We start from the raw sequence: 16020 nt of genomic DNA, 5'->3' as shown, positions 1-16020 counted from the left end.
ATTCACAAATGTAGCCTACGTAGCCACCACATTATCCAACTACGTTGCGGCAACCTGTACGGTACATGTTCACAATGTTGCTACAATGTAATTGTGTTAGCTGGGACATAGAACCGCTTTGCAGGTGCTCTCTCTCTCTATTGGTCCGTTTATGCCACCTGGGAATGACAAAGACGGCCCCCATGATTACGTTATACTTTCTTTCTGTAGGCTACTCGTAGCTGAGCAGAGTTGGGTGTAACGTGTCAGTAATCACGTTACAGTTCCTACAGTGTGCGAGCAAAGATATTCAGAATTCTAGGAGGGCGACAAGAATATTGGCAAAAAATAAATAAAAAATAATCGGAGTAGGCTATTTGTTACCTTACTACTGAATGGGAAACAACTAACTAGCTAATGACTAGTCTGATGTCAATCACACCACGAATTGATTCCAAAAAAAATATCAGGGTGTTAGGCTACAAGCTAGGACTGCCACTGTTTTCAGTGTGAAGAAGAGCATCTAGTATAATTAATTACAGAAGGAACGCAACTCGCAAGCGCACTTCACTCAAAACAGTTCAATGTTTTGCAAGTTGTGTGCGTGTCACCATTCAACATTGTGAAGGAGGGTGCGCGAGCTCGGCAGCAGCACTTCCTTAACTCATTGAATGCCAAGCTGTTTTCGGGAGCTTTGTCCTAGAGTGCCAGCAATCTAGACCATTGTTGATGATTTTTGTACAGCCACAGCATATTCTGTGTTATAGCTATGAACACATACAATGGCTCGTTTAAAAGGTGAGACTATGTGGGTGGATGCAAACCGTGTATTTCTACACGCCTCTGTTCCTGAGAAATCCCAAGCTAAACAGTGGCTAGTTTTCATCAAAATCGCTGTTTTTTTTTTCTAGAAATGGAGATATAACGTCTTTCATGAAATATGAAGTGTTGCCTGTTACTTACTTGTGTAAACTTTCCGGGAAGTGATCAGCGAGACCTGGCGAGACTGCCACCTAGTGATAGACCCACGAAAATGGCCTGGTTTTGACCTGACGTGCATGCGTCACTGATTCGACCCAAAGCGGCAGCCGAGTTATGATAAAATGTCCAGATAAAATGAGTTCCCAAAATCACATATAAGGTGTGTTAGAGTGTCTAGTTTCGTAATTAAAAAAAAAAGCTAAAAACGTAATATTACATTTTTGACTCTCAACGCATGGGTGGCACTCAATGAGTTAAAGGTCTCTTTCAAAATGTCCTGTTACAATTGCAGCTGCTTCTAGTAAAGTAGCCTACATGACGGCATTTTTGAGCTAGTGAGAGTCAGATTTTTGGCTTCTGGTAGTAACTTGGGCAGCAGCGCTTCCTTAACTCATTGAATGCCAAGCAGTTCATAGCTCTTGTAGACTCCATAAATTTAGATATTTTACATCATCCCATTGATCAAATGGTAGAGGCTCTTAATCGTGAATTAGGCGCTCTGCTTGACAGAGTGGCACCCTTAAAGACTAAAAAAAGGCCCTGTAGCAAACTGACACCTTGGATGAACGAAAATATCCATGATCTAAAAAGATCATGTAGGAAAGCTGAGAGAACATGGAGAAAAACTAAGTTACAGGTTCACCGTGCCATTCTAAAAAAAAAAAATTGCAAATTATAATAGAGCTATTCGAATGAGAGGAGGAACCACTTCTCTAAGGTAATTGCTGAAAACAGTGGAAACTCTAGGGTGTTGTTCTCTACCATTGATAGGCTATTGCATCAAACACCTTTTGATACACTTAGTCAGGCATCCTCTCTAAGATGCGAAGAATTTGCAGACTTCTTCATAAACAAAGTCATTTCTATAAGGGAGGCTATTGGTAACACAAGTAATATGTTTGATAGTACACCCAAAAACAGCCCCCCAAAATTAAGGTCCTTAGCACTATTACTCAATCTGAGCTTGGTAAAATTATAACTCAAACCGGCTCCTCAACATGTGTTTTAGATCCAATCCCTACTACATTCCTCAAAAAGTATATATGATGGCTTAGCTCCCTTTTTTTCTCAAGGTAATAAATACCTCATTAGAAACAGGTATATTTCCAACTGCTTTTAAAACCGCTGTTGTGAAACCTTTACTTAAAAAGTCAAATCTTGACCATACCAATCTGAGCAACTACAGGCCTATATCAAATCTATCATTTTTGAGCAAAGTACTTGAAAAAGTTGTTTGCAATTAGTTAAATACCTTCCTCAACGAAAACAGTATCCTTGAAAAATTCCAATCAGGTTTTAGATCAAATCACAGCACAGAAACGGCTCTAGTAAAGATAGTCAATGATCTCAGACTAGCTACCGACTCAAACAAAGTCTCAATCCTTATTCTTCTGGATTTGAGTGTGGCATTTGACACCATTGATCATAGCATCCTAATTCACCGCCTTTGAAGTGGGTGGGTCTCTCTGATAATGCTCTAAACTGGTTTCAAACCTACATTACTGGCAGAGATTTTGATATCAGTCTAGGAGATCATGTATCTGAAAAACATGACTTGCCTTTTGGTGTGGCCCAGGGGAGCTGCCTTGGTCCCCTGCTATTTTCTCTATATATGCTTCCATTGGGAAACGTCATAAGTCAGCATAATGTAAACTTCCACAGCTATGAGATGATACCCAATTGTATCTTTCTGTGGAGCCAACTAACCCAGATGGCCTTTGCTCCCTCACTGCATGCCTAACCTCCATTAATCAGTGGATGAGCAAAAACTTTTTGAAACTAAATGATGACAAAACAGAGGTACTTCTGGTTGGACCAAAACTAAAGCGAGATATTATTCTTAGTAATCTGCGGAACTTGGCACACCAGGTCAAACCAAAAGTAACAAGCCTCGGTGTCATCTTAGATGCAGAGTTAAGTTTTAAGCCCCATATCAGTAAAGTTACTCAGACAGCCTATTTCCACTTGAGAAACATTGCCAAAGTGCAGCCCTTTTAACTCAACAAGATGCAGAAAAACTAATTCACGCCTTTATCACTAGCAGGTTAGACTACTGCAATGCACTTTTCACTGGTCTTCCCAAAAACATCTAAAGAAATTGGCACTCATACAGAACTCTGCGGCTAGACTTTTAACTAAGACTAAGAAGAGAGAACACATCACCCCTGTGTTGGCTGAACTGCACTGGCTCCCTATTTCCTATAGAATTGATTTTAAGGTTATGTTAATTACTTACAAAGCTCTGAATGGCATAGCACCTTCATATATCTCTGAGCTTTTAATATCTTATCAACCACAAAGGAAACTTAGATCATCCAATTCTAATCTTTTAATCGTACCCAAAGTGCTCCACAAACAAAGTGGAGAAGCTGCGTTTATCCATTATGCCCCCAAACTATGGAACACCCTGCCTCTGTACATCAAGCAGGCGAAGTTCAGTAAATATTTTAAAAAGATCTGAAAACATACCTGTACAGGAAAGCTTTTAGTTAACTCATCTTATCCTGTAGACTACATTTTCAGATTATTCTACATCTGCTACGATTGGAGGGCGCAGCCAGCCAGAAGCAGATGGGCTCCCCCTATTAAGTCAGGTTCTGCTCAAGGTTTCTTCCTGGAATATGGGAGTTTTTCCTTGCCACAGTTGCCATATGGCGTGCTTGTGGGGGGTAAGAGGGTTAAGGCTGCCAGTCTTATGACGTCATTTTCTATATTTTTGATATGTTGCTGAGTATAACATAAACAGCAAAGAAAAGTGATTGATAATGACTGACTGACTATTATTGTGTTACATGCTTCAAATGTAAAGCACTTCCAAAAGTAAAGAGTAACAAGGTTGTAGCAGCACAGCTGTTACATGTACACTGAAGACAATGAGGCCTTGACTGGAGCTAAGCATGCTTTGTATATCAAATCTATCATGACCCGATTTACCCCATCCAGCAGGTCCCAGGTCCGCTCTTTGCCTCTGATGAAAATTTAGGCAAATTGGCAAAGTTTTGTAAAAGCACTCAGTATTACAATGTAACAACTATATGTAGGTACCCACAAATACATTATGCAAGTACAATGATAGTACCTGATAGTACATGTTGTTACACAGGTTGTACCACTGTACCTAATTAGGTAGGTACACTGTAACAGTGACACATTAAAATAAAGTGTTACCGACAAGTGTGATTTATTTTTTTGCGGAGAGAATGTGCAGGACTGAGCAGCAGTCGTGTTTCGTACCGCTATGCGGTACATCTAATTATTCATGTGGATGCCAGATAACCAAGGGGGTGCTAGACATTGGCTAAAATGGGCCATTATATTCCCAGTCTAATTATAAGGTTGTAAATGGGTTTGTAAAATAGCATCTGAGCATGTTTTGATAGATCAAAAATGCATACCTTCTATGCTATCATCAGCAAACAAGGTAAAACTACTCATTCATCCATTCTACTGTATGTCATCTTTACTGTTCATTTTTGGGTTATAATGCAGTCAAAAGTGTTACAATATTGTATGTTATTTCTGCAGATATTAAGTTTTACAAAGACATAATGGAAGAGGACCACAAAAAGAATTATAATAAGCCTACATACAGAGGATGTTTTCTGCTAGATAGCTTCTCCAACTTTTGGATGCATTTGCTGAAATTTCACAACTCAACTATGGACCCAGTGAACCCTATCCGTATAATCTATCAGTACACATCTTGTTTGTTCATTGTCATTTTTTTTTGGTCAATAACATTTATGGTAGGTATGACAAAAGTGCTAGTCACCTCTTACTCTGTTTCATTCTAAAGTTCTACTTTTGCCTTGCTATTACAAGCATGAAATATAACAGATTCTTTGAATTTGTTGACTGGTTCAATAATCAAGTTTTAATCAAATGATCAAGTTTCATTATGGTACCATTTCACATATGTATATTCACAACTGTAGATTTGTATTACTGGTATTTAAAGAACTAACCAGTGGCAAGAAAAAGTAAATGATGCATGGGATAATAATGTTTCTGATGGAATGAAGTAAGAAGAACATTAATGTCCAGGTTATTCATTAAAAAATGATATTTAATTTGCTAATATATATTATTTTTTCATTGTTACTTCTTTTGTAGCCTATCACATTTAACTTAAGTCAAAATCTCTTCACAATGGCCATGGTGATTGAATACATTCTACTTATTGAGGTAGGACCTGTTAATACCTCTCTTTTCTGTATCTGAGTTAATCTACTATTGCGGGTATATTTCGCATCTCACAGATACACCTTTTGTTATTTTGAAAGAATTACATGAATAAACTGATAGAGAGAATCAAGATGGAGAGATGGAGCGCCCTTAGCATTTGCCAATATCACCTATGCCTAGAGCTGGCCCTGTACAGAAACATGTTTCCTAACTGCATTTAGGAAAAAATCCTATCTTAACTTAATATAGGAATTTGGCCATTACAGGACCATCCTAACTTAGGAATTTCATAATTTATGAATCCTAAGTGAGGATGACACAGACCCTGTCCTAAATTCAAAATTGACTGCAGTAGTCTTGTTAGGTTGTTGCATAGCATATGACAAACATAACTGTCAGGGACGCCATAAAAGCATATTTCCCTAAATATTAGTGCTGTCAGTTAAACGCGTTATTAACGGCGTTTACAGAAACCTATTTTAACGGCGTCAATTGTTTTATCGCGAGATTAACGTTCATTTTGGTGTAACAAACTTTGTAGTTTTTTCACATGCTGTTGCAACAACTAGTAACGTTAGAACACTACACCGATCTAGCCAGACCGGAAACTAAACAATACGCACTGAGGAATGGAATGGAACAGAACGTTGTATGTGCTGCATACACGCCCCCTTTTAGGGGGAAGATGACTGATATAATTAAAATCTATGCTGCATCAAAGTGGAGAGCGAAACGTGCTTATAGTAAACTTACTAAATCTTGACACAAACATGAATAAAAGGCACAAAATAAGGTTGGTGTAAGAGTTATCTGTGTGTTTATGGGATTAATGTGACCATGTTCCTATGTTTTGCTCTCTCCAGTTTACTAACAGGAGTGTCACGAATGTATCGATAGGCACAGTCAAACTGCCCGTGGCTGACTAATTAAGTTCAGCAAGCTTAACTTTACATGTCATAACATCAACTAAACATAAGTCACACATTCATTCTATCACTTGTAATATGAACGTAGCCTTTTTCCTACAACTAGGTGAGATAATTGGCTATGTTATACTGAAGTTCCACAGTTAGCTAGCTAGCAAGCTAACCGTTTTGCATGGGATATTATGGTAAGTGTACATGCTAAATTTGTATAATACATGGGGTATTGCAAACGAATAAGGTTGGTAATGTACATCGTTTCGACATGAGTAAGTTACATAAACACAATTCTTCATAACTGCCGTGTTAGTAAAATGATTGAATGTCCTGTGAATTAATAACTAGATGTCTTTCAATGATATAATGTTAACATGGGGCGTGATGCAGATCAAATGTATCTTTATGATGATGCGTCATTAGTAGGCTACGTAAAGGCATGCTGCACACACTTGGTTGGGCTAACGAGCCGGCCAAAGAGTAGTAGCCTAGGCTGACGCATTAGTTGTGTGCCGCCAAAGATTTTTTCACCGTCACTTGTTCTGTTATCAACATTCCTCTTTGGCTGCTACTATTTGCGATGCACTCTGCTTTCGACATTCATTTACATTAGATTCCATTCTTTTCAATACAACTCCGCACACCAGCATTGCACTTTGCAGCCGTGTAATCACGATTCAGTTATATTTGGTCGCTGCTCCATAAAATCCATTGTTCATCCAGTGTTTGCCTGTTAAAAACTTCGGCGTTGATGTGTGTGGCAAGTGACAGTGCACCATAGACTGTAGGCCTATAAAATGGCAATGCACTGATGTTGAAAAGTTCCTTATTTTCAACTGAACTCAAAGATAATGAAAATAGTATGAATATAATATTTTCTGTTTGTTATGCCCCTATAATGTGTGTAGGCCTACATTTTGTGCATGCACTTCTGCAGTAGCATTTATTTCAGTTGCCTCAGGTCTGCTGCACATCTTTTGAAATTTGATTTGAAATAATCAAATAGACCTATGTCTTAAAGTTCAGTTAATAAAGTAACTTGCTTTGCTTTCATTTGAATCCCAATCAAGATAAACAATAATTGCTTTATTGTTAATATGGACTCCTGGAAAGTTCAGAAATGCAAAATAATAGAATTTTAATTATATGATAAAATATGTGATTAATCGTGATTAACTATAGGAATTCAGCAATTAATCGTGATTAAAAATTTTAATCGTTTGACAGCACAATAAATATATTAATTATTAAGCAATAAGCCCCGAGAGGCCGTTTTACATACACATACAGTGAATATAGCACAGCTGAGGGATGTTGTTGGGCACGAAGTGAGCGAAGCAAAGCTGAGTGACGTTAAACAACCCTCAGCTGAGCTATATTCACGATATAGAATGGCCTCTCGGGGCTTATTGCTTTTATAAAACGGCTACCACATATAGGACATTAAAAATGTATACAAAATAAACAAATAATCATTAAAAGCTATTTCATCTACAAATATCCATTCTGTCCCCGTCTGTGTCTCTGTTCCCAGTCCCATCCCCATTATTGTTCCAGTCACCATCCCCGTTACAATCCTAGTCACCATCCCAGTAACTGTCTTCGTTCCTGTCCCTTCTCCTAAGCCTGTGTCTGAGTCTGTCATTGTCCTGCTGAAGTCTGTCCTGTCTTTGTCTGCTTGTGCCCGTGGATTGTTCCTGCTCTGCCCCAATGGACGGTTGTCCTGAGCCTGCCTGCCAGTTCCTACCTGCCTGTTCCAGAGTTTACCCACCTCTTTTTTTACGAGTACACCCCTGGTTAATCAGAGGAGTTTTGAGCTAGACCGCTCTTTGCATTAGCAACAAAGTGGTTTATAGGCCGTATCCTGACCACATCGCTATAGGCTACTACTTGATGGTACCAAGGGTATCACTGGGTGTTGCCTTATAGGCCACACAATCACTATTCAATTCCTTTTTCATTCATCGTTCATTGTTAAAAAGACTTCAGAAGGAATAAATATGATTGAAGTCTATAAACTTTGTCAAATTACAATAACGACAGAACCAAAATGTTTAAGTCAGCATGAAAGAGTGACCTAATCACCATAAAGAGTAAGAAATATTAAAGGGATACCAGGCAAGCCTGATGCTTTTTCTCTACGAAGCTCCCCCTACCGTCTGTACGTGTCGATACATGTGTGAGCCCTCGCTCGGTCTGAAGCTCTTTTCCCTTTCTTTGCATCTTCCATCAAGGGTTTTCAATGCTTATTCGCAAGCTCTGCCATTATACACACGTTTGCAACAATCGCTAGCGTTTCGTTAGCCTACCTCTGTGCTGGGGATGCAGGATGTAAACTGATCCTGCTTCTCGCGATGTCTGAGACTTTGTGAGACTGAAGATCGGCGGGTAGGATACACTGAACTTCTTCCTACAGGCAGTAGGGGCGGGCGAGAAAGCCTTCATTCGCCCCGTAATGAGTCATTTAACCAAATACCGACTTACGAAGATGATTAATTAACACGAAAACGTTGCCTGGTGTCCCTTTAAATCTTACAGTATTATGAATTAATACCAATACCATTAAAATACTTTATTTACCATCCATTCAGAGTGTATATGTCCAGTCTGAATGATATAGCCTACCTACACCTTTAAGTTAGTTGACCTTATACTGTTCACGTCTCTGTACTAGTAGCATTTCGAGAAAGGGGAGGGGGGACTTCCCCCCCCCATCCCCTTCCCCCCCCAATCATTTCAAATGTAGTACCGTACAGGAAACAAAGCCCCAAAAAGGCCCTCGTTTTTGAGGTACATTACCAGTCAAAAGTTTGGAGACACTTAGAAATTTCCATTCCACTCCGTTTTAGACAGAATACCAGCTGAGATCATTTGCTTTGTTTTTTTATTCAGGGCAGCAGTTTTCAGATTACATTATGTGCTTACATAATTGCAAAAGGGTTCTCAGTTAGCCTTTTAAAATTATATCAGATTAGTAAACAGAATGTGCCTTTGCAACATTGGATGAATGGTTGCTGATTATTGGCAATGTAGATATTGAATTAGATAGGGATGGCAGATACTGATACTGGCATTGGGAATCGGGCCGTACTCATAAAAATTCACCGATACCACTTATTTACACTGTATCCCCTAAATCATAGTAGCTTAGCTGCTGCTTTCAAAAAACTGCCGCTATGCTTTCATGTAGCCTACTTGCGACACTTATTTCAGTCTTGCTTCAAAAACATACAACTAGCTAGATTCATGTATCTGCGTTGAATCTACGCAGATAAAAGCCTACCTAGGCACAAATGGTTCTCCGTTTAAACTATAGCTCACCTAAACCATGCCTGTGGCATACACTCAGGTGAGTGTAGTTGTTGTGAGTGGCTGGTGTGTTGGTGTTGCTCTGCATTCGCGCTAGTTTGGGATAAGTAGCCCACAAAACAAACTCCATGGAGATTCCGTTTAAGTAGATAAATCTAATTTCATAGTGTTTTGTTAGCTCACATTTTGTACATTGTACTGAGAAATGTTACCCTTTCCTGCCTCTGCTCCAGATCGTAATGTTATTCGGATCATTATATGCTCCAAGACCGAAGTCAGTGCCCAATTCACTTCAACTGTAGGTCACGAGTAACAGGCAGATAGATGCAAGACATAAAGTGCGAGAAATCACCGTTTTATTCAATGGCCAAGAGTTTAAACAATGGAAGTCTTCTTCACTAACTCTGCTTTGGCAGCAATCAGTAGACAGGCTCTGCAGCAGCAGTATCTTCTCTCTTTTCCTCTCTCATTGAGTAGCCACTCGCTCCATGCACTTAAAGGAGCCACATCAATTTTACAAAGGTCTCTACAGTAGGGTCACATGGGATCATGTTTTGTTGCTCTATCAGATTTTAGTATAAGAGACAGTGCAAAATAGTCTAGGTAATATTTTATTTAATTAAGATAAGGAGACAGTGCCAGTGTAGAGGCTTGTTTTAGAGATAATTGTTTGTTTATTTTTGGTTTGAAATATTTTATTTGATACTCATTATTTATATTTATTTTAGGCTTATTGTAACAACCAGAGCAGAGAAGGAAATTCATTGCAATTTTATGCTAGTTATTTTGTGGTAGGAATATTGGTATTGGTACTCGGTATCGGCAAGTACACAAATGTAAATACTCGGTTTGAAAAAAAATGGTATTGGGACATCCCTAATTAAAATCAGCCATTTCTATCTACAACGGTCAAGAACCCTTTTGCAATTATGTAAGCACAATTAATTTACAGCTCCCCCTTTGTAGATTGATGTTTAAAGTCAAAGTCAAAGTCAAAGTCAGCTTTATTGTCAATTTCTTCACATGTTCCAGACATACAAAGAGATCGAAATTACGTTTCTCACTATCCCACGGTGAAGACAAGACATATTTTACCAATTTAAGTCCACAGACAAACATAACATTCAAGTAAACAAAAAAGTAAGTAAATAAGTAAATAAGAGGGCACATATAATAATGAAAAAATAAGAGCAGCAAATTAAATGTACACTTCAAGATGGCCTCACCAGCAAATTAACCTAACACACTGAACAGTAAAAACTGTATCATTTGCCTTAAACCATTAATTCATGAAAATAAGTCTTATGTTAAAAATCCAACTCTGGAGGAATTACAAAAGCTTCTAGATTGTGCCCAGTTGAGAGATGATGAGGTCCACAAACATCTATATCCCCCCGAAGATACTGTATACTGAACTTAAAAATGCAGGTGTCTTATCATTACTTATGTAGAGCATCATACACCATACACTGCCAAAAAAAAAGCTCACCGAAAAAGAAGGGTTCGCTGGCCTTTTCTTCTTCTTCAGTGAGTTTTTTTTGGCAGTTTCCAAACGGAGTGCATTACCTCCACCATCTGCTGGACTTAAGTGTAATGGCAAGTGTACCCTGTAGCCTCGTTCTGGCCGCCAGGTGAATAAGGTGAATTAAGGGAAAAGAAGCTGACAGAAATGGGAATGAAGCCTCATCTACAACATCTAACTTCCATGTGCGACTAAGTAGGGAAGACACCATGTCATTCAATATCCGTAGAGATTGCTTAATTCGTGGAAAAAAACGTGTGAGACCAGAAAGCCTTACCTCAGTCTCTACTGGCACTGGCAAGAACACCAGGGATAAAGTACTTAATGCAGCAATAGAGAGCAGGTCAAGAAATACAACTTTGCATGTTTGGACATCAGGATTTCTTTGCTTTTGATGGCAAATATAATGGAAGCTGTCTTGCATCTCTGACAGAAATGTGTCTGCTGCTAAAAGAAAGTCAATGAAAAACAAATATCAGCTCATGACAGGGCCTTCCAGGTGCTCACTGAAGAAATTGACCAAACATTGTTATCTAAGGACATGACTAACATTTTTTAGCTCCCTCACAGGGACATTTCATAACAACTTTCTAAATGTTCTCCGCTGATGTGACTAAATATGCTCCATGACGGTTGAAGGAGAAGCTTCAAAATCACTATAAAGACCAACTTTTGTTTATTAAACAACAAGGAACATCTGATCTGGTTTGTTCACAAAATATACTCATACACCCATTGGATTTGCTATGAGGGAGGCAGGACTATTAAAAGAAAAGGATGCAATGGAGAGTGACACAGTACATGAAGAATATCACCTAACAATGTCTGAAACTCACATATTGCACACAGCAGCTGGTATATTGAGGAAAACAATGGCAGACAGGAAAACCTTTTATCACAATCTGATAAGACATCATCGCACAATGCCATCAGATGGACACGCCTATTAGGTCTTGCTTTAAGTCACTGTGTTTCCTACACTGAAGTGAGGCAGTTTCTCACATCTGTGTCTGCTGATCAAATCACAAGGAATGAAGGCATCTATATTTCCAGTGGCCTCAATGGAATCTCAGACAATGGCATAATTGATGCAGCAATTGACAACTTCAATCAACATGAAGATACTCTTGATGGGAAGCAGACTGCACATGCAATGGCCACAGTCATACCAATGAGGTCAGACCACCAAAGAACTCCACCATCTTGCCAGATTACCACAGAAGTCACTTTCTACTTTGACCAATTAGACCATCCTTAAAAATATTTTCGTTTGCCGTAACCCGACCGACCCTGTCAATTTAGAACCGACCCAAATATTTATTTTTTTCCCCTTTTAGTCCGACCAACTTGCCGGTTGTAAACTTGCGTTAAGACCGACCGATTTTTTTTAATACTCTAAACAACCAATACAAATAAAATACTATTTATTTTAGTAGGCCTAAATATTGTGAATATAAATTGCCTACATACAAACGTAGGCTCTCTTAAATAAAACCCTGTGGCGTCATCTCTACACCATTGGTTTACGCATGTCACACTATGGCCTATACGCTTCGTCAAGTCCAGTCAAGTCAAGTTTATTTATATAGCGCATTTCATACACAGAGGTCATTCAATGTGCTTTACATAAACAAAACCAAACAATAATCAAAGAATAGTTAAAAGGTAAAGATCATAATAAAAAGAAAACATAAAACACAAGGTAAAATAATTTAAAAATAAAGAATAATTAGTAAAACAAAGCCAAAAGTAGTAAAAAAGTAGTAAAAGACAAGGTAGAATAATTATCAAGGCAGATTCAGAATTTGTAACTCGGCACAGTTAGCAGAAAGCATCTGAGAACATTTGGTCTTAAGTCTAGATTTAAAACTGGCTACAGTTGGGGCCTTTTGATGTCATCCTAAAAGTTGGTTCCACAGTTGAGCCGCATAGCAGCTAAAAAGCTGCTTCACCATGTTTAGTTCTAACTGTAGGTTTTACTAGCAGGTTTTTCACCTGGGACCTTAGAGGACGAGACGGTGTGTACTGCTGAAGCATGTCCGACAAGTATTTAGGTCCTGCTCCATTTACTGATTTATAAACAAGCAATAGTGCTTTAAAGTCAATTCTGTGACTTACTGGAAGCCAGTGCAAGGACTTAAGAATTGGAGTAATGTGGTCAGTTCTTTTAGTTTTTGTTAGAATCCTAGCTGCTGCATTTTGTATCACCTGAAGCTGTTTAATAGTCTTTTTAGGAAGGCCTGTGAACAGTCCATTGCAGTAATCAACCCTGCTGGAGATAAATGCATAAATGAGTTTTTCTAAGTCATGTTTTGACATCAGCCCTCTGAGTTTGGCAATATTTTGAGGTGGTAAAAAGCTGATTTAGTTATCGCTTTCATGTGACTGTTGAAATTTAGATCACTGTCAATTAATACACCAAGATTTTTAACAGTATCCTTTGCCTTCAACCCTTTTGTGTCAAGGAGAGTGGCAACCCTAAGTCTTTCTTCCTTTTTACCAAATTATAATTACTTCAGTTTTTTTCTTTGTTCAGCTGAAGAAAATTGTGAGACATCCAGGTCTTGATTTGTTCTATACACTGACACATAGATTCAAGAGGACCATAGTCGTTTGGTGATAGAGCTAAGTAAATTTGTGTGTCATCTGCATAGCTATGATATGAAATCAAATTATTTTTAATGATTTGTCCAAGTGGGAGCATATAGAGGTTGAATAATAGTGGCCCCAAGATCGACCCCTGGGGAAAACCACAGGTCAAGGACGTTGGTGTTGAGGTACAGTTTCCGACGATGTTTCTTGTAGATATGATTTTAGCCAGTTGATAACTATGCCTGTAAATCCAACCCAGTGTTCTAGTCTGTGTAGTAAAATATTGTGATCAACAGTGTCAAATGCTGCACTAAGGTCCAGTAGCACTAGGACTGATGTTTTACCTGAATCTGTGTTGAGGCGAATGTCATTGAAAACTTTAATGAGAGCTGTTTCAGTGCTGTGATTTGCCCGAAAATCAGACTGAAAGTAATTAAAATACCCATTTGATGTTAGGAAGGTGGTTAATTGATTAAAGACTACTTTTTCAATAATTTTGCCAATAAAAGGTAGATTGGATATGGGCCTGTAATTACACATTTGTTTAAATTCATACCTACGTAATCACCATGACCAAAATGTTACTTTTTTTTTTACTTTGAATCTTGAAAAAAAAATATTGACCTACCTACCGACCCATTTTTTTTTATTTTTTTGGCTGTTACTGCAAACAAGAATATTTTTAAGGATGGCCTTAGGATGTAGATGGAGAAGAACTTCATAGGTAGGATACATTTATGCATCTCTTATCTATCAGCGTTAGGGATGTGAATTTTTGCCAAAAATGCCATTCGACAATCGAGGAGCAAATCATTTTCGAATATCGAATTCGAATATCATTCGAAAATCGGAGGGGAAAAACGCATTCTCACAATGACAGAAAGGGATGCCAATTTCATCTTTAGCGATTTGTCATCAGAAAAACGGTTTATTATTTGAACAAGTAACATGTTCTCTTACTTTTTTACATAGTAGGCCTATGGTAGGCTAATGGAAAAAAAAACAATAAGCACGATAGTGCGTTTCTGCATCGCCAAACCAGATGCTCGTTAGATCAGAAAATAAAATAAATGTGGTAGGATAGGTTACATGTCATAACTAGAAAATGTAATTCCAGGGAATTACGAGTGCATGAAAATGAAGCTAGGACAGACATAGCATAGCTTAATAAAAAGTTGATAGTTTAGACGTAGACAGTTTAAAAGTTGAATGTAGATAGTTTAACAGTTGTTAATAGACAGATAGTTTAATAGACAGATAGTTTAATGAATGTTGAAAGTTTAAAAGTTATATGTAGATAGTTTAAAGGTTGTTGACATACTGATAGTTTAATGCGTGTTGGCAGACAAATAGTTTAAAGGCTATCTACTATCGTAGATAGTTGACGATAACTGACAGTTGGAATGGCTCTAATGTTTGCTAGCAGTTATGCTAACAAAGCTAATTATTTTGACCCAAGTTACTTAGTTAACTTAGCTCATGTTTTCTAGCAGTTTTGAAAAAAATGTTAACATGTTACTATGCTAACCATGTGACTTAGCTAACTTGGCTAATCATTTTTAGCAGTTATGCTAAAATGCTAACTATGCTAATCACATTACTTAGCTAACTTAGCTAATCATTTGTAGCAGTTTTACTAAAAATGCTAACATGCTCACTATATTAACATGCTAACTATGTGACTCAGCTAACTTAGCTAATCATTTTTAGCAGTTTTGCTAAAATGCTAACTATGCTAAAAATGCTAATGATGCTAACTAACTAACTAGCTAGTGAGGACTTTTATTTTGAAACAGTTGAAGGCAGAGGATACAGTTGATGGGAGTCATAGTTGACAAACAGTTACAGTAACAGTTGAACAGTTGATAACAGTTGAACAGTTAAAAAGTTGGATAGTTTAAAGGGACTTTTATTTTGAAACAGTTGTGGGCACAGGAAGCAGTTAAACAGGATCTGCAGTCTTAATACAGCCATATTGTATGCTTAAAGCCTGAGACAGTGGCTCCAGGTGGCCTGAACACCTGGCATAAGATTCTAATTGCTCTATTGTGATGTCATAATCTAATGTTAAGTCAATGGGGAAATGTTAGTAGTTTTTAATTAATAGTTTAAAAAGTATAAAAGTTACAAAGTTGAAAAATACATAGCTGAAGTCACATAAGTAAGACCTATGCAACGCAGTTTGAATGAAGTTTCTAAGTTAAACGGTTGAAGCTGTATTAAACGCACAAAAAGCGTTAGAAGAAGAATAATAATATTAAGAACTAGAAAAGCATTTCCTGAAGGAAATACAGTGCATGAAAATGCAAAAATATGATGTAAAATATCATACAGAGTAAAAACAAACTATATTGGTTGCTAGGTAGATGAGGTTTAATATAGTTGGAATGACTGAACAGTTAAATAAGTGGATAGTTTAAATGGTTAAATTATTTAGGTAGATAGTTGGCTTGATAACTGACACTTGGAATGGCTCTAATGTTTGCTAGCAGTTATGCTAACTATATTAACAAAGATAATAATGTTAACCAA

The 16020-nt window shown here is 37.8% G+C and overlaps 1 protein-coding gene across 3 annotated transcripts in view; it reads left to right on the top strand.

Moving 5' to 3' along the window:
- Positions 1–16020, top strand: part of LOC125310242 — a 200385-nt gene that overhangs the window by 113093 nt on the left and 71272 nt on the right. For all 3 annotated transcript variants that reach the window (XM_048267470.1, XM_048267478.1, XM_048267462.1), the window contains 2 exons: positions 4486–4706; positions 5074–5145. In XM_048267470.1, coding sequence (XP_048123427.1) covers positions 4486–4706; positions 5074–5145 — 293 coding nt within the window. The remainder of the gene's footprint in view (positions 1–4485; positions 4707–5073; positions 5146–16020) is intronic.

This window comes from Alosa alosa, chromosome 2, assembly GCF_017589495.1.
Source record: "Alosa alosa isolate M-15738 ecotype Scorff River chromosome 2, AALO_Geno_1.1, whole genome shotgun sequence".
Classification (NCBI taxonomy): Eukaryota; Metazoa; Chordata; class Actinopteri; order Clupeiformes; family Clupeidae; genus Alosa; species Alosa alosa.
Note: the sequence above shows the minus strand (reverse complement) of the source record. Positions and strands in the feature narration are given on the sequence as shown.